A 24,671-nucleotide genomic window follows, 5' to 3' on the forward strand; every position below is an offset into this window, starting at 1 on the left:
CTACTTTTTTGTCAGCCTTCTTTGACTTTAAAGTCCTCCATTCTCCCTCACACTCCATCTCTCTTCTTCTCTCCATTTTCTGTCCTTCTTTCAGTATTTTCCCTCTTCACTCTCTCTTTACTTTCTTTATCCGCTTGTTCACTCTTCTTTCGTTTCTTCTTTCACTCTTAGTCACTCTTTCTTTCTTAACTTTTGCATTTCATGCACTGGTATTTCCTTCAGGAAATGCATATTCTAATAATATCTTGCACCTGGGACCGTCGTTACTACGTTACGCCACTGGCACTCTGTCATTGCTTTCCCCACTTCAGCCTTTGTCCCCTGTGTCATGCCCGGCTCACAGGCATGCCAAATAACAGAGAGTCACACAGGATTTAACGACAAACAGTATAATTTTATTTAGCAGCTAGGGTTATATTACCAGGCCAGACTACGGTGAGATGGGGCAGTCAGTGAATCAGTAAGGTTGTCGTGTATGTATGCATGCTAGGGCAGTAGATGGAATGTTGTATCTCAGTAGGTACGGAGCGATGAGCATTGCGCAAGACGAGCAGTAGGGAGCAAGGCTTCCACGCGATCTCTCTCTCTCTGAATCTCCCATGAAATCCGTGGGCGGTGCTCTTATAGTAGCAGACCCAGGTGTTCCCAATAACGAACGAGCTGGCCACACCTGCGGGGCATCTGTAATACAAAGACAAGTAACTCTCCCAGCCACCAGAAGAGGCGGGGTCGTCACACCTGTTCTCCGCCCGCTCGCAGGGATATATTGGAATTTCCTGCTGCTCGTCTGACAACTTTAGTTCACTCTGTCCGTTAGTGTGATTGTGGCTAAGTTGTACGAAACATGTCTTCGCAGATATACGATTGCATTGTAATTGGAGCCGGGATCCAGGGGTCCTGTACCGCATACTACCTCGCGAAGAATAACAAAAAAACGCTTCTTCTCGAGCAGGTCAGTATCCCCCACGTAACCTTCCATATAGTACCCCAATAATAGGAAATAGCAGTAGGCCTACTTCTGACCTATATACTAGACATTTGGCGAGTGTTGACTCGACAACGCCTATCAAAGATATATTTAAAAGTTGGTTGTACTTCAAATTATATTCTAGCACGCGATGCACAATGTTGAGGTAAAAGACATTGTTGCAGACGTGTGTAGATATGTGATAATTTGTCACATAGCGATCGTCCCAAACAAAAAATATAATGAACAGCGATTATAGTCAAGAAATAGGCATAAAATGGAAACAGAGTAATTTCTCCCCACATGTTTCAGTTTGTCCTGCCACACTCTCGTGGAAGCTCCCATGGCCAGACACGGATCATACGGAAGGCGTATGAACAGGACTTCTACGTCCGGATGATGGAGGAATGCTACACCCTGTGGGCTGAGCTGGAGAGAGAAGCAGATGTGAAGCTATACAGGTGGGTGCGAGGCTTCGTCTGATTCGCTGGATAAGACAGCTCTGCGGCTCCAACTACACGTTTGTGTTGGCTGAAAATAGTTTGTGCTACTTTTTACTCCGTTACTGAATTCAGTCTTGTGTTTTTAATAAAAATTCAGCGATTTTTTTCACGTCAATGCTTTGAGAACCCAGTGATTGTGTTGGATTTTGGTGTTGGTGTTGGTGTTTGGTGTCTTTCTAATCTGATTATACTGAAAATAAAGATGAGTAACTGTCTAACAGGAGACTTGACAGCCAATGACTCTGGGAGAATCTTGAATCCAGAAGTTTATTGATTAGGATGAAACAGAACTATATACAGAGTAACTGTGAAAGTTACTAGATGTCCTACATAATGCTAAGTCGAAACCTTCTCGGATGATCAGGTTGAGATAATAGTGTCTGTGTGTCTCTGACACCAAGATGTGGATACAGTGGACAGTTATACTGTTAAAGACACGTAAATCAAACAACCATTAGTTGTATACAGTAGGCACAAGTTCGGAAACAAACCATATAAGGAAATAGTAAAACCAACCAGCACACAGATATCTCAATCTTACACAGCCAGACACTGAAGGCCAAACACCAGGTGCAAGGACTCTGGAGAGAGATACATACAGTTTAACTACAGAATAGTCATGCAAGTGGCCTCACCTTAGACCTACAGGCTCCTCATGATATCTCATTTACCCTTTGGAGCGTACTTTTCCAGATAATTCAGGACAGTGAGCAAAAGCAGCATTGTACATTAGGTGTCCATCTACATTGGGAGATAGAAATGTTTCCCCAAATCCGATACAGGATGTATTTCACCAATCAAAAATCAATCATTAGTCAACACTCGAGTCTGCATTATAGAATCCCCTCTGGATCACTCTCTTTGACATTCTCATTATGAGCCCAGCTGCATGATCCATTCCAAGTGTCATATGTGTGGTTGCTCCACAGTCACAGACTTGTGTTGTCTTTCTCTCGCTCTGTTTCTCAATGTCTCTCTTTCTTGCATTCTCTCTCTCTCTGTCTTTGTCTCTTTCTCTCATCTTTGCCCGGTGAGTGATGGGTCCTCAGTCCAAGGCCACCTGTGCCCTTGAGTTTTGTGAAGCGCAAACCCTGTGAGAGACGCGTGAGTCTCTTTGAGCAATGTGGCACCTCACCTCGCAGCTTCCCGCCACCCACCTGGAGAACAGTCCCCTGGTGATCATCTGGACGATAACCACCAAATCCCACAGCACGAGGAATCTCTTCCCGGGAACAAACACACACACACACACACACACACACACACACACACACACACTACCCAAAACATCTTTCAACCCGTTCAACTAGTTGGACAGCCTGTGCTACAGGGTGTCATGGCCACTGCTGCACAATGCATCATATTAACACCCCCCTCCCTCTCAGTGTTTCATCATCAACCAACACGTTCGCACACACACACACACAAACACCCACACACAGTGATGTGCTTGTACTTATATATATGCCTGCATACATGTGCATTGGATGTTTGCATTCATATACACAAACACATTTTTGTCGATGCATGGATATACACACACACACACACACACACACACACACACACACACACACTACCCAAAACATCTTTCAACCCGTTCAACTAGTTGGACAGACACACACACACACACACACACACACACACACACACACACACACACACACACTACCCAAAACATCTTTCAACCCGTTCTACTAGTTGGACAGCCTGTGCTACAGGGTGTCATGGCCACTGCTGCACAATGCATCATATTAACACCCTCCTCCCTCTCAGTGTTTCATCATCAACCAACACATTCGCACACACACACACACACAAACACCCACACACAGTGATGTGCTTGTACTTATATATATGCCTGCATACATGTGCATTGGATGTTTGCATTTATATACACAAACACATTTTTGTCGATGCATGGATACACACACACACACACACACAACACAAGCACAAGCACAAGCAATATTCCTACTAACTCATACACACACGCACAGTTGGAAACAGTCATAAAATTCCCTGATAAATTGTTGGGGCCCTTTAGCTGGTGGTGCCCATGCATCAAGGCTGGTGGCAGATGGCGGCGCAGCCCTCCGAAAACACTGTTCACACAGGGCAGCGCAGCCATCCATCACAGGGCCCTGCTGAATTACCGCCTGTGTTCCAGAACTTTTTGACCAGGGACCGATAACTTCACACACCCCTGGAACAGCTCCGCGCCACGCCACGCCGCTCCAATCCTGCCGCACCAGGCCACTGCTCTGATTTATGGAACGTGGACGCCAGCTTGTGAGCCGGGGCTGGTTTTGAGCTTGCCCTTTACAGGCCAATCAATGCATCACCCCCTGCAGTCTTGTCCCTGGCCAAAAAGGGAAAAGGTCACATGAAGCTTCTGCAATGCCCAGATTTGATTTGAATATGTACCTCCCCTAGCCTGGTATAAACAGACCCAAATTCACTTTGTGAATAGGGTCTGGCCAGACTTCATTGGGGATTGTTTGCAGTCATTGGGGTCCAGGTCCAATGGGCGTAGACCTCATGTTAATTTTGAAACCACTGGACCAGCCTTCAACCAGTTGACCACTATGGGATTGCTATACTTCCTACTTTGCCACTAACAGTGCAAACTAATATATATTAGGCTTTTCCCAAACCCGTTGGCAGCAAGGCAACAATGTCTTTGCCCTTGTTAAATAATTTTACACATTCTTCTGGCTCCGGCTTCAATTCTCCGATGTTTGCTAGCGGTGCTACTACTGTTTGCTTCGTCTAGCTCTAGCACTGCCGCTATTTGTAACCACATTTCAAACAGACGCTTCATTCCAATATCATCACACTTAGCCACTGCCACTGGTCGCTGATTGGTGGGTCCCTCAGAATGGCCCAGAGATTCGTCCTGGTAAAGGGCATTTCCAGACTATGATCCCAGTGAAAACTAAGCTGAGAGGTACAGGCGGGTGAAGCCAGGCTAACGTCCAACTGCCCTGTTCTTTATGTTTGTAAAATGCAGGCGCACGGGCCTTCTCTTGTTGGGACCAGAGAACGGTCGGGGGTTTCCGATCGTCAAGGACACCCTGCAGCGGAACAAGGTCCCCATCGTGGTGCTGAAGAGGGAGGAGTTCAGCCAGCACATCCCCAACTTCAATCTGTCCAGCGGGGATGGAGCACTGGTGGACACCACCGCAGGGGTGCTGTACGCGGACAAAGCCCTTGTAGCCATTCGGGTGAGGACAACTCACAGTGCTATCACTGTACATTCGTATGCACAGTATAGAACTGTAGCGCTTTAGGTATGCCCGACAGCACTATTTATTTAACTTTTGAGCTATGGCCCCTAGATTCTCCTCAACTGTTTCTGGGTATTCTGGTCCATGGTCATTTCATGCATCTTACTCCTAAACTCTGTAGTTGAAGTCCACTCTGGGCTAAGATGAGCCCTCCATGGATATTTTATACTACACAGTAAAAGTATTTGTCCAACACATGACACATGTCTCTACATGAATCAGTATATAGGGACTATATATCACTGTAACGGTTGCAAACCCATGACAGCGACGCGATACGCTTCCATCGCTTTGAGTGGGCGTGTTGTAGCGTGTGGAAATAGCATTTTCAAATCGTCAGAGACGACACCAAACAATCTGATTGGCCGTTGCCGGGAAAAATCGCTCCTCATTTGCATAGGATTCAACATTTTCCAACTTTTATCGGTCGCATCGCCCAAAACGGTGGTCTACGTCACAATGGATTGGCTCCCGTTGAAATGCATGGGATTAGAATATCGCGTCGCTCGTAACGGTGTCATGGGTTTGCACCGTAACTGTTGGTAACTATTGTCTTTTAGTGATTTGTAGAAAGTACAGATTTTTTTTAACACAACAAAAACAGTAAGGCAATGTGCAGACAAGCAATCTGTCTCTCGGTGCGTGTGTGTGTGTGTGCGTGTGTGTGTGTGTGTCTGTGTGTCTGTGTGGAATGTGAGCCAGTCCCTGTGAACTCCCACTCAGTGCTGGTGCATATGGGGAATCAGACACAGACACACATCGGCTTCCCTGACTTCCCCCACCTCCCCCCACATAGCATTAAAACTCAGACTTCACAGCTATTTCATATGCTCAAACACACTCACACGCACACGCACACGCACACACACGCACACACACACACACACACACACACACACACACACACACACACACACACACAAACACTCCTGTGTACCACACTCATCACATAGTCATACACACAGTAGACACACATTGTTTTCATACCTCACAAAGCACACACACACACACACACACACACACACACACACACAAATCCTTGTAGCTGCACAAAAACGCATGTATATAATACCTGAGTCAATACACATACAGACACATATAGCAGTCACCTGTAGAATTGTCTCCTCCCTAAACTGGGATGATATGAAGAACATGTTTACATGACCTCCCCACATTTTCCTCTCCATTCAGTTATCTGTGACAGACCTGACTCTTCAGCGGATATGAAGAAAATTATAAAAATAGCTTCCCTTACCCAAGTCAGGGCATGCAAGTATAACGTTTTTTTTTTGTAGTGTGACCATAGAGGATTGTTACATGTGGTGTATTCGGATACTGGGTCTGACACTGAACTGTGGGCTGCTTGCTGGATTCAGTGGGGTTGTTCAAAAGTGATTTATAGTAATAAATATAGCTAGTTCATGGGCATGTAAAATCTTTTTGTTTCTTTTTTTCAGGGGGTTGGATAATATCAGGGAAAAATAATTGGGCTCTATGCCTGTCTGAGTGTTTTTTCCAGGTTGGAGATCTTTTGAATTCAGTGGCCTTTAGTGCTTTGATTTGTCCTTTTTTTTTTTACCCCTTTTTGTCTCCAGATCAAACATGCATCAGATCTAGCAATTAGTCGTGGTAATGACTGCTTCAGAATGCTCCATTTGTGACCTCGATTCCTCCTTAACTATTATTCCACATCAGTTATAAGGCGGTTTAGGTAAAGTAATTTAACATGTCAGGAGTTATATAGGAGTTAATATGTTTTTCCTCTTTATGTAATAGGTTGGGTGTTGGATCTCCCAAGGCAAGACCCATACCATGGCCTCTTAATTAGATAGGTGTAACCCTTTACACATTCACAACCTTCTGAACAGTACATTAACAGTGGCCCAGTCTCAAACTTTGAACCTTAACATCACTTGCAGGATCACTGTGTGTATGTATCTATGTGACCTGTAGGACTCTGTACCCTATACTTCATTATAAGCAAGGTGTTCAATTGTTTTGGCAAGTAACCGTATAACAAGCAGAATGCGCCACGCGTCGGGGTCTGTTCGTCTGAAATCTACCCTCATCTGACCTCACTACTCAGCTTCTAAACTGTACAGCAGCTCTCTCTTCAGAACAGACAATGAGCTCATGAGTAATGGTGTAATCTTGTACCTACCTTGTAACTCAATGTACTGTAATGCCAATACACTCACTGTCACTTCAAGATTGGGTACATACTCAAATGGAGTGTATTCCATGTGTTAGCGTTGATTCTTGTTCAAAGCGCCTCTGGTATCATGATTTCTTCACCTCTTATCTTAGTTAAATATAAACTTGGCAACCTATTGACACGGTTATGTTTGTCATTTATTTATACTTTATGGTTTTATTGTTTTCCTCTCTACCTGTTCGCCCTTCATCAGAGGCTGTTTAAGTCACACGGCGGGGTCATTAAAGATGGGGAAAAAGTGATTGGCATCACGCCTGGCCCAGTTGTCACGGTGACGACAGCCTCCGGGGCGTACCAGGCCAAGAAGCTGGTGATAACGGCGGGGCCGTGGGCGAACACTCTGCTCTCGCACACCGGCCTGGAGCTTCCACTGCAGGTACAGCCAGAACACAATCTCCACAACACATGGCCTCACTCTCTTTCAGTTAGATTTGGTACTTGCACACACACACACACACACACACACACACACACACACACACACACACACACACACACACACACACTCAGCAAACCCAATAATAGAATAGAATCAGACCTTTGATTTCATGTTATTTTCTACAGAACTGAAAAACTGTATGTTTTGACCCTCTTGTTTATCTAATAGTTATTAGTAATGACTCGTTACATTGACCTCTGTAGGTGACTATTTTATTAAACCTTTGATTTGGATTAATTTGAGGTCATCATCATAAATCAGAATTGCTACAAAGGAAATGGCACAGTATGAACAAAGAACCAAGAAGGGTACCTCCTCCTCCGTCTCCTTGGGGTTCATTTTCAGCCTGTCGGTTTGCAGGGTTGAGACCATCTTCCTCAGGTCACACAGCTGATGCGGGGGGCAGAGAGTTATTTGGTGTTATTTATGCGGTGGAATCGTAAGGTGGAATTGGAAACTGCATTATTCAGCAATGCTTCTGAGCTGGGCAGTCGTGCATGAGCTCACGGAAGCGTGAGGGAGATGAGCTCACAAGCCAGTTCATCTGCCAACTCAACCACCCCCCTGTTAGCTTATTACACAAGACGGGCCTCCTTTATACCCTGCCAAAGATACAATCTGCAGCAGGAGTGTATGTCTTCATTCAATTATAAACTTTAGCAACGCAAAGGACTTCTCTTCGAAAGTCAGTCCCTTTTATTGCCTTTCCAAAGGTATGATTTGCACAGAGTCCTTATGTGTCTTCATTCAATTAAAACTTTACCCTAAAAGCAGCAATATAGGATTTCTCTATCCGGCTCAGTAACTTTTATTAACTTTTCAAATAGAAGAGTTGCACTTAGTGTGTATGTAGTCATTCAATTAAAAGTTTATCGTAAAAGCTGCAGGAGGAAGGCTACTTCTGTAATTTGCTTTGGGACTGGTTAAACAAAGCTGGTATCATAGGGGAAATCCCTGCCTATAGTGGGAGAAGAAGATCTGCCATGCGCCTTGCTGAGAGATCTCTATCTGTTTCTCCTCTTGCTCCTCCTTGTCCTCCTTTTTTTGACACAGGTGACGAAGTTAAACGTGTGCTACTGGCAGGAGAAGGTTCCGGGCTCGTACGACATCCGCAACCGCTTCCCCTGCTTCGTCCAGGTGGAGTCGCTGGAGTCGGAGCACCACATCTACGGCCTGCCGTCTAACGAGTACCCAGGACTGATGAAGGTGAGCTTGTGATTGGCAGAGAAGGAGGCTGTGTGACTGTGGCTCCATTTGCGAAATGAGAGAATGATTCATGTGTATTTCTTTCTGTGCGTCTGACGCCACTGAAAAAAAAGCTTTAAGTTTTCTCTCCTCCTTGCTGACTCAAGCGAAGAGATTAAGTGCTACTCTTAAGTGCGCCTCTGAAAACTAAAAAATCACGGACCGTTTATTTTCTTTACCCAGTTGTTGTTTTTGTTGTCGTTGTTGTGGTTGCTGTCGTTGGCGGCCAGTTTCGACAGTTTGTTTTTCAGCACACCCGTATTTGATCAGGGCGTTTTTTTCCGTGAGTGGGTGAGGCAGCGGGAGTTTTCTGACAAATTGCACACAACATGTATGCGGTGGAGGGGACAGATGGTGGTGCCACATTAAGTCATTATCCCTAGATCAGTTACCAGAAACCCTCCTCTCCTCTCCCCTCCTCTCCCCTCCTCTCCCCTCCTCTCCCCTCTTGCTCCCACCCTGCCGAATGCCTCTGATGCTGCTTCTAAAAAGCACGCCACAAATTAGTGCCGCCAAGCAAATGCAGCACATTCCCAATTACATGACTGTTATCATACTCTTGAGGTGTGTGGGTGTGTGTGGTTGTGTGTGTGTGTGTGTGGGGGGGGGGGGGGGGGTTGAGTGGTGGTGCACAAAACTGTTTGTGTTTCTTCTTGAATAAACTCGTCCAGCAGCAGTTAATATAGTTCAACGAAAGTAACTCCGACAGTCCAGAATTTGAAGGAAATTCTAAAGGAATTCTATTTCAGACCTATTAATGCAGTCGTACTAACACTGAGAAATGAGCATGAAGATGTAATAAACCCAAACGGCAGGTGTGCATGTTTGATGTTTGGACCTTGAGTAGGCTGGAACTGTGCAGAAGCCAGAGCTCTGAAACCAGCCTGTGTTCATGTGCGTCTCCTTCCCTCCTCTTACAGGTGTGCTACCACATTGGCAAGGACACGGACCCAGATGGGAGAGACAGACAGACGAACCAGGACGACATCGAGATCTTGAAGCGCTACATTACCCGCTGTATGCCCGGCCTGGTGCCCGTGCCCGCTGTGGTGGAGAGCTGCCTCTATACCGTGAGTCATGGGTAACCCATCGCCACGGCGACCCGGGTCTCACACCCCTCCTCATGCTCTTATCTTTATTGACATACAGAGAGATGAAAACTGTTTCCAAACTGTCTTTTATGGCTTACCATAAAGAGTGTTCTTTTTTGGAATGGCTTACCAAAAAGATTGTTCTTTTTGGAATCGGCCAAAGGGTAACATCGAAGCACATAGAACACAATGTTTTATGCTGGTGGTTCTTTCTTTGATTGATTACCTTGCTGGATGGTGAAGAGTGTGGAACATTCCGTGAGTAATGCCTTTATCTCTATCAAGGACCAGCACGGGCTGAGTGGCAGCTAAGCTTTCAACCTAAACGAGTTTCGAAACAGAGAATGCGTAACTGCTTGGGTGGCTCTCAGGACACGTAGCAGAGATTGTCTGCTCGGCACCAAGGCCAAGTTGAAAAAACCACAAGGAACAATTTCAACTTTAGTTTTGTCTTTCAAATAAAAAGCTGAAGGATGGCAGATAAGCCATGCTTTACTCTCAAGGCAAAAATGGTGGAGGTACACACAAAGATTATATTATGAGTGCCAATGTCAGACAGTCTTAGTGCCTACGGTGTTCTTGAACAGTAACAAAAGAATCACCAGAGGGCTCATGTGTCATCCTCTATTACCTGCACACTTTATTAAGAGTTACCCAAGCAGAGCAACCGAGGTCAACCCAGAGCCTCTTTGCCAACTGAGCTTTAGTTCCAAATGTGAATCATATTTCATACTGTCAAGAATGAAACTTAAATCTGAGGGTGGTCTGGCAGCTAACAGAGTGTCTGTCTTCTCTCTCTCTCTTTCTTTCTTTCTCTCTCTCTCTCTATCTATCTATCTATCAATCAATCTCTCTATCTCTCTCAGGCCCAAATCCCCTCCCTATTGTCTTTCTGTAATATGTTTCATATAATGTCATTCTCTTTCTGTCCACAGATAACTCCTGACACAGACTTTGTCTTGGATCGGCATCCGACTTACAGCAACATTGTGATCGGTGCTGGATTCTCAGGTCAGTCCGGCCGTTCATGATGGCAACTTGGCTCTTTTTTTTATACGCCCTACAGATCACCAACATACTGTGGCAAACCCACAGCATCCAAAAACACACACACACACACACACACTCTCTCTCACATACACACACACACACAAAACCTCTTTAAAGAGCTGTCTGAACTTTTAATGAGCACCCCCCCCCCCCGACACACACACACACACACACACACACACACACCACACACCCACACACACACCACACACACACACATGCCACAGGCAGCAGTGAGAGACATGGAATTCGGCCCTCTAGTGTGAACCCTTTTATGGTCTAATTAAAGGCTGTGCCTGGGCTCCTGTGAGGCTCGGACCCTCCCTCCTGGGCCACGGGCTCCTCATGGCATTTGTTTCATCCGCTCCGATTGTCCTCCCGGAGCTCATTACGTTCCCTAATTAATTTCTCCTTTTAATCACTTCGAGTGACCAGCAAAGAGCCGGGTGATGTGGCCCGATAGTGGCATTGAGGGAAACACACACACACCCACCCACCCACACACACACAGACACAGACACAGACACAGACACAGACACAGACACAGACACAGACACAGACACAGACACAGACACAGACACAGACACAGACACAGACACAGACACAGACACAGACACAGACACAGACACAGACACAGACACAGACACAGACACAGACACAGACACAGACACAGACACAGACACAGACACAGACACAGACACAGACACAGACAACATCCGCTAATTCTGCCACCATGCTGGCTCCCCAGCTCTGCAGTTGGATGAGCCATTCATCATGCAAAGCATTGTTTGATGCTAAAGAGGCACTTTTTTCGCGGGACGCGATGGCAGGCATTGTGGCTGTGCCTTGGAGCTGTAGCCACCGGCCTGACTGCTGTGGCAGCGGAGAGAGTTAATGATTTATGGCATTTATTCTTCTGCCTTAATAATGCATTAGGAGCCCCATAGAACTGAGGATTTGTCACTATTAACCTTTCCCGAGCGGTTCCTCTCATTGTTTACCATGATGCCAGTGGTTTACCCCATGGTGCTCTATTTGCCCTGCCCTCTACTGATGTATGGGCCCAGTCACTGGCCCGCATAGGGTGGGCAACTGGGTGGAGGAGACACTAGGCGCCTGGGGAAAGAAAGTTTAGGAGAGTTCCCCTTTTCTGCCTCAGTTGTACTTCAGAGCCAGCTTTTAAGATAAAAAAAGCTTTTCTTTTCTAATCTGTTTTATTTTTTTAAGATCTCATTTGTTTCTATGGTAACTCACGGATTGGGCCGGCCAGCTGATGAGATCCCTTCCATCACACATGTCCAAATGTCAGAGTGCTGAGCCAAGCTGACTGTGCTTTAGTGGTGGGCCCGGGCAATGGAAGTAAATGTCCAGTGACAGCCCCTGCGGTCCGGGGTGCGTTCCTCTTTAGCGTGCTCTGTCTGCCCTGACTGGACACTCTGACTCAGGCCGTGGGAGTGGCTATTTTTAGATGTTTGTGGCCACCCCCCAGCCCCCCCCAAAAAAGGAACGTGGCTGCAGTTTACACAAAAAAAATGTGGGCTCTGGATCTTTGTCAAATGAATGTTACGTGTAATCCAGTTAAGAGTCCTTTAAGATATTACTCTGAATATAGACCTTTTACTCAACCTTTTGTTCAGAGTCTGAACTCATAAGAGTTAAGCATTGTAAGCACTTTAACAAGTCTGTTGAGTAAAAGGTCTATATTTCACTATATTTCATACAATCACTGCATTGCAGGCATGTGACATTTTGGGCCTCCTAACTCTCCACTGCATGTCACCTCACTTTCAGGTCATGGCTTTAAGTTTGGCCCCGTCATCGGCAAGATCCTGTATGAGCTGAGCACGGAGCAGGTGCCCTCCCACGACCTCGCTCCATTCAAGATCAGCCGCTTCCAGGCCCACTCAAAGTCCGCACTGTAGGACGACTGCCCTCTGGAGTGCCACTGCTGTGACCTAGGTGCATCAAATATCAGATGTCAAGAATCCATCAAATATCAGATTTCAAGAATCCAACAGGAGAGACAAACGTCATCAAAATTTCAAACCTGAAACATCAATCATCATGAAGACCTCTTTAAAACGTCACACCGGAATCAAACAGTGAAAACCACTATAGAAATATACCAAATTCTTTCACAATTGGGAATAGTTGCTTTAACAGTGACGTTTTCCTCTGTGTGTTCTGATAATAAGCACTGATACTAAATTAGATCCCGTTAATTACAACAATGGGGCTATGTTTAACTATTGTGGAAATGAACTGTAATGAAATCAATGACATTGAATTGACGAATATGTAAGGGATAATGTATTGTCCGGAGGTCATTATCCAAAAATAAATCCCGACGGGGCGAACAGCACCCCGACGCGCAGCGGAGTTGTTTCATCCTGAAGGGATTTATTTTTGGATAATGACCGACGGACAATACATTATCCCGCTTATTATACGGTTACTTGCCAAAAACCATAGAAGACATTCCTCCAAAATACCTCTTTTTAATGATTTAGTTGCCGTTTCGTGATTTCCGCTAAGAAATAAATAGTTCTTCAAGCAAATAGAACTTTTAAGTTTCAGGTGTTGCGTAGCAACCCATTACTTGCTGACTTCAAATTACAATGAGTCTGTTACGTTAAATGACCGGACTACTTGCGGAATGATATGAAAGATGTGAATTAGAAGCAAAAAAACCCGTTGCCAATGACAGCGGTCAATATCTTTTCGAATATATCAGGAAATATTCACCGGCGAACGTTGGGATGGCCCATTCAAATCAACGGAACTTTTTGGAACATTCTGAAGAGCCGTATAATAATAATTGATAATCAATGAAACGATATTTGTGCAAAATGCACAAAGGGTACAGACGGGCACAAAAAATGGTGGCAAGGACTCATAATTGTAAGATGCAAGAATTAATCAATACGCTTTAATGTTCATCAACAGTCTCTCTCATGCCAAGAGGAGATTGAAGCTGCCATATTAGCCTCTGAGTCATGTCTTAGCTTTTCTCCGTGCAAAGGAGCCCATCAGGCGGCTCAACTGGTGTATGTACGTATCCATATCCTATGATTGTGAGCCCAGTCATCTGTGACAAAGGCATTTCAACTTAAAGTGTGCTCTGTGTAATTTTTATATATTGCTTCCTAGCCGGGGGGGGGGGGGGGGGCGCTGGTGAAAATAAAAAGCATTGTTAAAAAGTAATCGGGTGTAGCGGCATTTGTCTGTGTACTGCCACTGTTGTATTCTCTCAAGCTTGTGTGCTGCTGCATGCTGTTTGCGCCTCCACGTCACCCCCCTTCAGTAAACATGTTAATCACTAATCATGCAGGCTGTTACAGTGGACGAGTGGCGTCTCCATCAGCGAGAATGGGAAAATTATACTGCGTGACTCGGGGAACGAGGGAGGTGGTGGGGTGATGTTGGTGGGGGTACAGTCGGAGCGATTCATCCTCTTGGGCTGCAAGTGGGGCTCAGCCTTAGGGGGAAGGAAAGTATTAATGGCCGAATTAAAGCGACATTAAACATGCAAAAGCAAATATTTCTCCTTAGAAAAGAAAGGGTCTGGAGGAGGCCTGTGTGGTGTTAACATTCCAGCTAAGCGTTGGCACAACTTGGCGCCGGTTGGAAGAGGACATGTTGGGGTACAGCAGGTGGAGTGCCGCTGTGGTTTCCAGGCACGTCCCCTTATCACCATGGCTTCCTATGAAAGGCTCACCCTCCAGCTCTGTTCAAAAAAGGATTTAGGATTGGCCCCACGGAGATAATCTGCCAAAGATGTAATCGAGGAAGAACCACAATACCATATTTTAAATTCAGGAAATTACAGTGCAATTGTGAGACGTGGGGAGTGAAAATGATGGTCCATCTCCTCCTAAATGTAGCTAGTAGTCGTATCATATTGTGGGCCCTTCAAGCTAGAATGGAGCTCAGGTTTATAAGGAGAAATTTTAAGTTATTACAAGATGGATAGGATTAAACTAATGAAATAATCATCAGTAATCATCTGTTTGGTTAAGACATGCTTGCTATGAATACTCCATGCTGCGAAATGATATACTACAACAAGGCATGACGGATGCTTAGAACAACCTGAAGCATGCAGATATCTTTCCTAGCAGAAGTCCAATGGGAGCCTCATTGAGATTATTTAAATACACTATGCACTCACTACACTCAAACAGAACCAGGATACCAGTGTCAGGATACAAGTCAGTGTTGAGGTGGTCTCAAAGTGATGTTCATTTTGGCAGAGATTGAGCACTTTACAAAGCATTTAGCACTGTCTCAGATGACAGTACATACTGTACATGAAACCATTTCAGACAGCAACACAGTATTGTTTGTAAGCATGTCAAATCCTGTAACAACTGTGAAGCATACTGAAAGGCCAGGTCAATGAGTCTCTGTAGAAGACATCAATTGAATTGCTTGGTAAGGGCATTGGTAAAGAGATTACAGTGGAGGTTATTTGCCTTTAATAGAGTTCATGATTTACTTAAAGACAACAGTTACTCACTGGTCTTCCACTGACTCAAATGCTCCCTCAAGTGCAAAAGTGTTTGTCTTTAAATTATTGAAATGTATAGACACTATACACTGGATAGACACTTGGAACATGGGGATGGATCAGTGAGTGATTCACTTTGGTCACACAGGGATATCGAGTTATCTAAGAGAAAGCTGAGAGTAGAGGTGGAGAATAGTCGCTGGGTTATTGACTGAACTCAGCACAGGATCTTGGAAATTAATTGTTGGCCATCATTATGTTATTCCCCAAAATGCAAATTGCACAGACAATGTATGTAAATCCATACTTCAGCTGCAAAATGTTGAAGCAGCAAAAATAAGTAAATAAATCAAGTTAAGACTCCACAACATGTGGAGTGTTTAGTTTACTACTTTCCACAGTGCACTGTCCATATCTCTCAAGCATGTCTCAGTTCTTTCACTGCTTTGTTGGTCAAAAAAACACCACACCTATCGACCAGCGAAAGAAAAGTACATAACCAGTAGCTATGACAACTGGAGCTTTATAAAACTCTTTCCCCCCCTCTCTCTCTCCCCTCCATTAAGTGCCTTAGCTAATGGAATAGTGAGCGATGAAGCGAGCATGTGTGCATGTGTTGGCAAGGGCTTACCAATGGGCACTGCACAGGAGAGAGAGGATTTGTGAGCTCATTGCCTGTGTGGCAGGAAGATAAGGTGCTGCTGTTGCCTGGTCGTGCCTGAATTTCCTTAAAGAGTATGTCATCATTTTCCTTTATTTTTTTTGAAGGCCTCTCCTGTTTTATAGAGCGAGAGGCTTTCTTCACCCACCAGGCCCCTTTGATCTGATCATAACCTTGAGGAAAAGTAGTTTTCAGCTTTCATGCATTGCAGCAGAGTAGACAGGGTTTTCCTCAAGGATATTATGTCTTTTGTTATCTCTGGGTCGGCACAGAGAAGTATGCTTCTGAAGTCTTCATTCAGAAAGTATGCTTCCTTGGCCATCCATCAGGCTGAAATGTATTGAATGAGCCGGAGAGTGCTTGGGAGAGTGAGAGAGGCCTGGATGTTTTGGAGCAGCTCTTTGAATGCCGATCCACATTGTAATTAAACAGGCTTTCATAATCTCTGCGCTGTGAAGCTAATTTGCTTGTTTCTGTAATTATGTTTAGAGTGCTGCACATGAATAAAAATCCAATGCCCAGCAGCAGTGATAACCCATTTCCATTTTGTGGACAAACTTTTCTGCTTATTTCGCATATTTACGGTACAGTTGACAGTTCCTGATTGCAAAGCATGCTTGCCAAGGATACCCTATCTGTCCAATGCAACAGTGCTAATATTGAGACTGAGAAACTAAGGGTTGGACATAATGTCCCACGTGAGGTGAGTACTGAACATGTTTTTATTCATGGGCTGAACACAAGTGACCTCACTACACCTAATCAAAAGGGGTCTGGAAAGCTAACCTATTCAATTGACCCCACAACATATCACCGGTACCGTCTCTGAGGGCGTGGACTCGACCCCCAGTGACCCCCCTTAATGAAGGTTTATTCCTACTCATTCAGATCGTGTCTGGCAGTCCAAGGCTAACCCCGCTGATGAATGAGGTCCCAGGGGAGGTCGGCCTGGCGAAGCAACCGGCTCCGACTCTACCTCTGTGCGAAGTTGTGAACACACCAGGGATTGGGGGGCAGAGGGTATGAGGCTGACAGGTTCAAAGGTCAATAAGGTGAGAGGACAGGCATCCTCCATGCGCTACCCAATTAATGGTACACTGCACAGCAATACTCGGGACTCCAGCTTGTAATTACAGTTGGAAAATCTTGTGCTGAGCTGATGTTTTGCCAAAATTGTCAGAGGTATTAGACTGTGAATAGATACTGATAAGTGGATTAATTCATATTTTTATTACATAGACTCTGTAAAGGAAAGATACTTATCTTGTTACTAATCTTCATACACTGGTGACAGGCCACTTCATATGTCTGAATATGTACTGAATGAGCAATTACTCGGTATCTAAAGAATGCCTGTGCCAATGGGCCAAATCTATGACTGATTTCCATATACAGATGACAAAATGGAAGCATCAGGATCAAATATCTCACAGAAACGCTACCACCTCACACTACAACTCTTCTATTCTTAGAGCTCGACATTGCAAAATTTCCCAGCATGCATCTGCAGCAGTCTCCGGACACTCCCCAAAAGGCAGACAGGGATGCGGCGGCTGTGTCCACGGCACGGCTCAGAGGTCGCCAGCAGCCAGTGCGAATCAGACGAGAACAAGACAGACTGTCATGCGAGAGCGCCTGGGGAAGCCGAGGTGAGGCGGTGACTGCGGCTGTGGCTGTGGCAGCGGCATTTGGAAGTGTAATGAGCCTGGTGGCTCTGTTGCCGGGAGAGAGCCGAAGGCATCAAATGATTTTACAGCCTCTGCTTGTCACCTCATCTCCAGGGGAAGAGAGGCAACACTTCTCTCGCTCACTCTCTACCTCCCTCGCTTATCCTCCAGCCTCCTTCAGAAAGGCCGGCCCGTCGCACGGCAAAACCCCGGCTCTGCCGAACCCAACTGACACGCTACTGTCCGCCCACGCATATAATATCTCCCTTTTGATCAGGAGACATTACAATTCCAAGAGCGTCAGTCAACCAGCGGTGAAGGTGAAGTGGGAAGAGGTGGGTAGATGGTGGGGAGGAGAAGGCTCTGTTTGGCAGCCAGGGAAAACTGACTGTGTGTAGTGAGATGGAATGAAGGGATGTATTCAGTCGGGGTGCCATTTTGTGATGATACTGCACTGCGGCTCACTTACACACTTACTCACTGCAGCACACAGGAGAAGAGATTCTAACAAACTTCAGCAGGGGTATCAGACTCCACCCGGGACCCGAGAGAGAGCCTGATACTTTGGAACACTGTGGATTGGAAATCCCAGGAGGATCATAGTACATATTGCAGTTCATTTTTTTATGTGCTGGCTGGCACTGACATTTCTGCTAGGCATGGTCCTTATGTAATAGGGCACTGGTTTCTCTATAGAATGGGCTGGGCTATATTGTTCAATGGCGTCCTGTTAGCAGTTCCCTCTCATGCGTGTTTTGCGTTTGACACATTCTGTTCGGCTCACCTTCTCCATGGGAGTTTGGTATGGTTTCGGGTAGGCAGCCACAGTCCCCCTCTCTCTCGGTGAGCCCCAACCCCTCCCCACGTCACAACATGTTCAGGCAGTCCTGATGGAGCAGCACTTGACCTGGAGACCCCATCTTTCGTGGGACCACAGACTGTGCTTTCCTCAGTTTCAATCCACACTAGCAGATGGAGCTTCTGCTGTGCCCATATGCACTCATCACTGCGTGGACTGTCTGGCCTCTCTGTTGCTTACTCTGGTCTGTTCTCATGAAAGGGCCACTGTATCTGTGCATGTGCATGTGTGTGTGTGTGCGTATGCAATATAGTCCTGGCAGGGTCAAACCACAGAACATGTGATGTGATGGGCCCAGGCAGATGGTAATCAGCATCACTAATGTAGTGGTTTGAATCATTTTCCTCCAGTTACACACATCCCAGTATTTACCCACGTCTCCACATTTTCTCCATCTACTATGTCAGTGATACGATATGAAATGCGATGCGTCATTGTTTATTTGTTAAATTGATGGTCTTTCAACAGCAATCAATATTCATTTTGACACAAAATTTTGAGTAATGATAGCCAGCTGTTATGCTCCTAGCAAATTATCTTCCTAATGATTGAGGAGATGTTTATGACCTATTAATTCAAGCCATTAAGACCGATTTAAATCATCCAGCATTTATTTGCATTTTAACATGCTCTGCTCAAGTGTCTCACAGATACTCTAGTCTGTGTAACAGGGTGCAAGCATTCATCTGTTGGTAAAACAACTACAAGTTGGCTGGTGTTGATTCTGTTTAAAAAAATATCTACATAGAATTTGGACTCCTTAAACCAAACTCACCCAGTCCTTCTCACGAGTGCTGGACTCTTAGCAAGGGTGGCCTGGTGTTTCATAGCCAGAAGGATATGAGATATGAGGATATAGGCTTTTCTATTTCTATATGAACTTACTTTCTCTCTGCTGCTGGATAAATGTACCGTACAGCACAGTAATGGAGATCTGTATCAGCTCTAATTGACGTAAAGCAGGAATTTTCACACGGAAAAGTAAGGTTAAACAAAAACCAATAGCAAAAATGTTGTTTCCCTTTTTTTCTATGTTTGTCTGATTTGTAATTTTCTGCCCGGCTAATGCAACAATTAGAGGGCAATAATCACACTTTAAAACTCATCTTTCTTCATCACCCTTAATTAGCTAAACTTACACAAGTGATTTGTATGCTGTGTTGTATGCAGTTTTGGCATGAAGTTAATCCTTTCAATTATTACATATCTAGCTAAGAAAGCCTACATGAAAATGAGCTTGCCAATAATGTTCAGCCACTTCTATAACAGTTCAGTTTGGCAGCGGAATTGTCATGATTTTTCTCTTGCTTTTGCAACATTTCAAAGAAGCGACTCTTATTTGATAACTTCATTGATCAACACTGTAGGGGGTGTTGTCAGAGCCAGAAGCCAAACTTCAATAGGCAGTAAATCCTCACTGAAGCATTTAGAATAAAAGCACTACCTACTAAAAACACTAAGATTAAATATTGATCATTTGGTTGAAATCCGTTTCAAGGTTCTTCAAGAACACTACTACTAGTTAGAGGCATTTGAGCTTAAAAACGTGTGGTTTCAAAAAGAACATTGAGACTGGAGGTGTAAACAATCTCAAATTAAGTTTTGTGCAGTTCGGTTGTTGGGCTCAGTAGTTGGTTGTCCGTTGTTCCAAAATAATCAGTTGAACTTAAAATAGTTGGACTCTCGTCATAAAGAGAACAGTTTGACACCCCAATGTTAACAGTAACCCAGTGAATGTAAGTTTTGCATTACATGGATGACCACTGAAGGAAAAATAAAACAAAATATTTATTAAGGGTCAAGGGTTGCTCACTTTATGATGCAATGAAGAGATCCTTTTCCTAGATGAGCATGCAAACAGAAAATGTAATCTATTCATCTGATTTGTATATTTAAAAACAGACTTTAAAAAAAAAATGAGCCAAACCAGACATTCTAAAACAATCACCATCATTTATTTACAATATATTAAATTGTAATGCAAAATTATTACTTATAACAAGTGGTCATTTGTTCAATAAAGAAAATAAACATGAACTATTTTGGAAGCTAAAATGAATCATACAGATATTTATATATATTTATATTAATGTGTACAGCCAGCAATGTTATGTCTGCATGTCTTTTTTTTTGTGGTTTAATGAACAAATTCGATGAAACCCAGAAGATAAAAACACTCACCTTTCAACTTAATCAACTGCATAGAAAATAGGATTAAGTCATAAAACTGTGCGGACATCTACCGAACCATGTAAAATACAATCACAATCTCCCTTCAAAAACAAAGTAGCAAGTAAATCCATACACCCCACTGCTATATTCTGTGCAGAAACCATATGCATTTTGGCAGGTGCTCAACTCGTCAATGCTAGTTCATAAATACTATGGCATCAAGCAAAAGAATACAATATAGGCAACCATTCAAACCAGAGGAGCCCGTTTGTCCAGGTTAAAAGTGCACCTCTTCTCTTATAGTCATAGGGTAAGGCCAGAATACTGATGGATCTTCCACTGACAATATTCTTCTTCGGAGGCTCAAGAGAGGATTTCACAGTACATGTTCTCTAACAAGCATCCACTTAAATCTGCTCCACTTCGTCCTGTTCCAAGAGATGTTTCCAGAGCCATCGGTTGTCCAGTATTTCACCACTGCAGTGCAGCGACGAGTTAAGAGAGTTAAAGAGAAAACCATTGCCGCACAGCACCGTACCCAATGTCAAGTACATTCCCTTTGGAAAGCCACAGAGGGCTGTTTAACTATGCGGGAAAGAAAAGAATCGGAACAACAAGAGAAACACAAAATCTGAAGCTGAGCCAGAGACTAACCACAAACACGACTGTGAGTACTTTAGTGAGTTCAAGCAAAAACTAAAACCAGGCATTTTGTGGAGTGAGCTTAAGAGCGTCAAAACGAATTTCCACACTGGGAAGGCAGTCGGTTCTTTCTTGTCCTTGTTTTTTTTTTTTTTTTTTGTTTGTTTTCTTTTTTTTCTCTCAAACATACATCAACATATAGTTGAGGCGGCAAATCAATAGCGGCACTGCACTTTCGTTAAACAAACTGCTAGTTCTATGGTCTTATTATGTCCCTCCCCCTCAATGAAGTAAAAAAAAACCAAACACAGTATCTCTCCCTCCCTTCTCCCCCCCATGCCCTCCACCCGTAATATGAGGGAGCGGCGTCTGAGAGAGGAGAGCTCAACAGTTCAGTGAGCAAGCGCAGAGACTCAGCTGGGAGAGAAAGCAGCTGCGGGGGAGATGCACTTAAATCGACGGCACTTCTCCTTCCCTCACTCGCCCTCTCTGGGGAGCCAAAGTAAAGAAGCCCTATCTCAGTCTATGCACAGTCTCTTACTACAAAGGCCTTTCTTGGTGCTTGTTTCCTCTCTCTCTTTCAATGTCTGCCTCTCTCTCTCTGTCTGTTTTTTTCGCCCCATTACTTTCTGTTGTTAACTCTTAATGATGCAGCAAAAAAAATGTCTCCCGTTTCTCGTTGGCTTGATTATTATGCGTCTTTGGCTCAGTAATGGCCGGGATGGAGGTGAGCAACAGAGAGCCTGGTGTGGCCGGAGCAGGAAGGCATAGAGGGGGGGGGTTACTGAACGGTATGAGCTGGGCACAGGGGCATCAGGGCAACAATCATCAGAGCCACTGGGCTTATGTGAGAGAAGAGGAGGAAGACGAAGACAAGGAGGAGGACAAGAATACAAAGGAGAGGGTGGCAAAGCAGCTGAAGGCAGAGAGAAAGCGTGAAAAAAACAAAACACGGACAAAGCCGTGAATCCTCAGTCGCAGCATTTTAATGCTTTTAAAGCTTACCACGCTATGTACAAGCCAGGAGCTAGTAACATCAATGTAACTGATTACTAACAAGTTTGTCACTGTTGTTTTGTTTTCCAGTCTGATGTGAAGTACAGTAGAGGGTCATTTAGTGGGGTTGAGAGTAACACAGGTGAGTCATACTGTGCCCCTGTCTCTATGTCATGCTGTTACAAGAGACAGGAGAAGGTTCTGGAACTGGTGTTGGTGAGTATAGTGAAGCTGTGGGCCAACACTGAGAGGCAAAAAGTCTTTTTCAATAAGCAAATATGTGAGTGTGTGTGTGTGTGTGTGTGTGTGTGTGTGTGTGTGTGTGTGTGTGTGTATATGTGTGTATATGTGTGTATGTGTGTGTGTATGTGTGTGTATGAGAGAGAGAGAGAGTTCTGCTATGCTGTCGTCTCTGAGGCCTTGCCCTCGCTGTCGCTGTCGTTCAGGTAGCTGCGTGTGTATCGGGAGCGGTAGGAACGTCGAGACGCACCACCCTCTTCCTTTTCTTCTTCCTCCTCCTCTTCATCAGATCGATCAAAGCAGAAGCGCCGTCTTGAAGGAGGGCTGGACCGAGAAACAGAGACAGACAGAGACAGGGAGGAACAAAAATGTCATTATAATAACAGCCAGAAGTCAGACAGTAACACACATGCATAGTGTATTCGGTTATTATGTGGCTCACAATTAATACACACGTTAACATACGCAAGTGTTCACCCAGTGATGTTAGACACCCGCCAGACGAGTGTCATGCCAGCGAATCACATGACGTCCTCAGAACGCGACACAGAGACATGACATCTTAAATTCTTTGCCCACTCACACTCAGACATGCATAATGAGTTTTCATCGCCGACCGAACTTTTCCCTCTGAGAGAGGCCCCCTCGAGCTAAAACATGCAGAGTTTGCACAGCGCAGTTCAATCACCGTCAAAAAAATCCCGAAACCCCCGGCTTAAATAATACATTTTAATGTCTGTTTTTCTAGAGCCTATTTCGTCATACCCGTAACCTTATCAGCTTAATTAACATATAAATGAAATGTTGTTTGCTCTAATTATTGGGGAGCAAACAGATCGGGTCTGATGCATGCCAGGGCTTCGCTAATGGCTGCGTCTGGGTACAACCCTCTACAAAGAGCAACTATGGGTTACAGAGACTTATCTAATCTTTAACCGCCCACACAATGCAAACTGCAGGTTAATTGCTGTCGATTTCGGAATCTTAAAAGAAAGGGGGAAAAAAATGCTACTTGCTACTTGTGTAAATCAATGGTCTGTTTTAATTATGTCTGAAATAAAGGCTGTAGGGACAATCTATGGCGGAGTAGAGCTCCAGTTCTTTTGGCTGGTGCTTTTGGACAATAAATCACTCAGACATTTTAGCGATTGCCGTGTCCACGCACACTGATTCAGAGACCTATTTATATAAATAAAAGCCCAAAATTAATTACTCTAAATGTCTTGTCCAAATTATAGGAGACACCAATTCTGTGCAAAGTTATTATGCACATTCATGCACACAAAGGACCAAAGATAAAAGAAAGTACCAGCGCTGTGAAAGAAAACGAAACACAATTTTCGGTGTGTCATTTGATTAGTTCACTCCGATGAAATGCGTCTACCTTTTGAAGGATGAATTACAGTATTAGACTCTGAGCTTGTGTGAAGCTGCGCATAAAAGGTGTCATTTTTCTACGGCTAATTTTTTTTTCTTAGTTTTCTGGGAGGGTTGTTAGTGTCACTCCATGCTTTTTGCATTCCTCACTGCACGCCAGGCAACACCTACTGGCTGGCGCCTCGCTCTAGTCACTGTCGGCTCGATAAAGATACTTCATCATCACGTTGTCCACTTTCTTCTTCCTCTTCTTCATGTCCTTCTTGTTGGGAGATGGTGCCCCTTCAGCAGAGCCCTGAGGGTCTCTCTCCTCCTCAGAGCCTGATGCCGGTTTGCTGTTGGGGGCCTTCTTGATGCTGTTGGTGCTGCGGTAGGAAATGGTGGACGCTCCAGAGCTGGAGTTGGACTCTGAGCTGGACTCCGAGCTGGATGAGGACGACGAAGAAGAGGAGGAGGAGGAGGCCCTCTTAGACTTCTTCTTGGCCTTCTTGGCCTTCTTCTTGGAGCTCTTCTTGCGGCGGTCGCCGTCCGAGTCTGAGCTGTCGGACTCGCTGCTGTGGCTCCTCCTCTTCTTCTTCTTCTTTGACTTCTTGCTGCTGCTGCGGCTGCGACTGCTGCGACTGCTGCGTGTGCTCAGGCTGCTGGATGGCCTCACGTCCATGGCCGAGGCAGAGCGCCGCAAGCTGCTCTTCCTTCCACCACTGCCACCGTCCTCGTCCTGGTCCTTCTTGCTGCCTTCGGCCTCTG

The 24,671-nt window shown here is 44.8% G+C and overlaps 2 protein-coding genes across 4 annotated transcripts in view; one reads left to right on the plus strand and one right to left on the minus strand.

Moving 5' to 3' along the window:
- The first annotated feature begins 202 nt into the window (after nt 1-202).
- Nucleotides 203-13,004, plus strand: pipox (pipecolic acid oxidase). The gene is made up of 8 exons (XM_012824055.3): nt 203-952; nt 1,280-1,428; nt 4,484-4,697; nt 7,169-7,351; nt 8,468-8,620; nt 9,580-9,729; nt 10,686-10,761; nt 12,592-13,004. The coding sequence occupies exons 1-8, from the start codon at nt 845-847 to the stop codon at nt 12,720-12,722; spliced, it is 1,164 nt and encodes a 387-aa protein (XP_012679509.1). The 5' UTR covers nt 203-844; the 3' UTR covers nt 12,723-13,004.
- A 9,816-nt stretch (nt 13,005-22,820) lies between these two features.
- The window catches only part of myo18ab (myosin XVIIIAb), a 103,502-nt gene continuing 101,651 nt past the window's right edge, over nt 22,821-24,671 (minus strand). For all 3 annotated transcript variants that reach the window (XM_031573617.2, XM_031573616.2, XM_031573615.2), the window contains 2 exons: nt 24,096-24,671; nt 22,821-22,871 (listed from right to left, as the gene is read on the minus strand). The exon at nt 24,096-24,671 is cut by the window's right edge and continues 905 nt beyond it. In XM_031573617.2, coding sequence (XP_031429477.1) covers nt 24,112-24,671 — 560 coding nt within the window. In that variant the 3' untranslated portion in view covers nt 22,821-22,871; nt 24,096-24,111. The remainder of the gene's footprint in view (nt 22,872-24,095) is intronic.

This window comes from Clupea harengus, chromosome 9 (assembly GCF_900700415.2).
Source record: "Clupea harengus chromosome 9, Ch_v2.0.2, whole genome shotgun sequence".
Classification (NCBI taxonomy): domain Eukaryota; kingdom Metazoa; phylum Chordata; class Actinopteri; order Clupeiformes; family Clupeidae; genus Clupea; species Clupea harengus.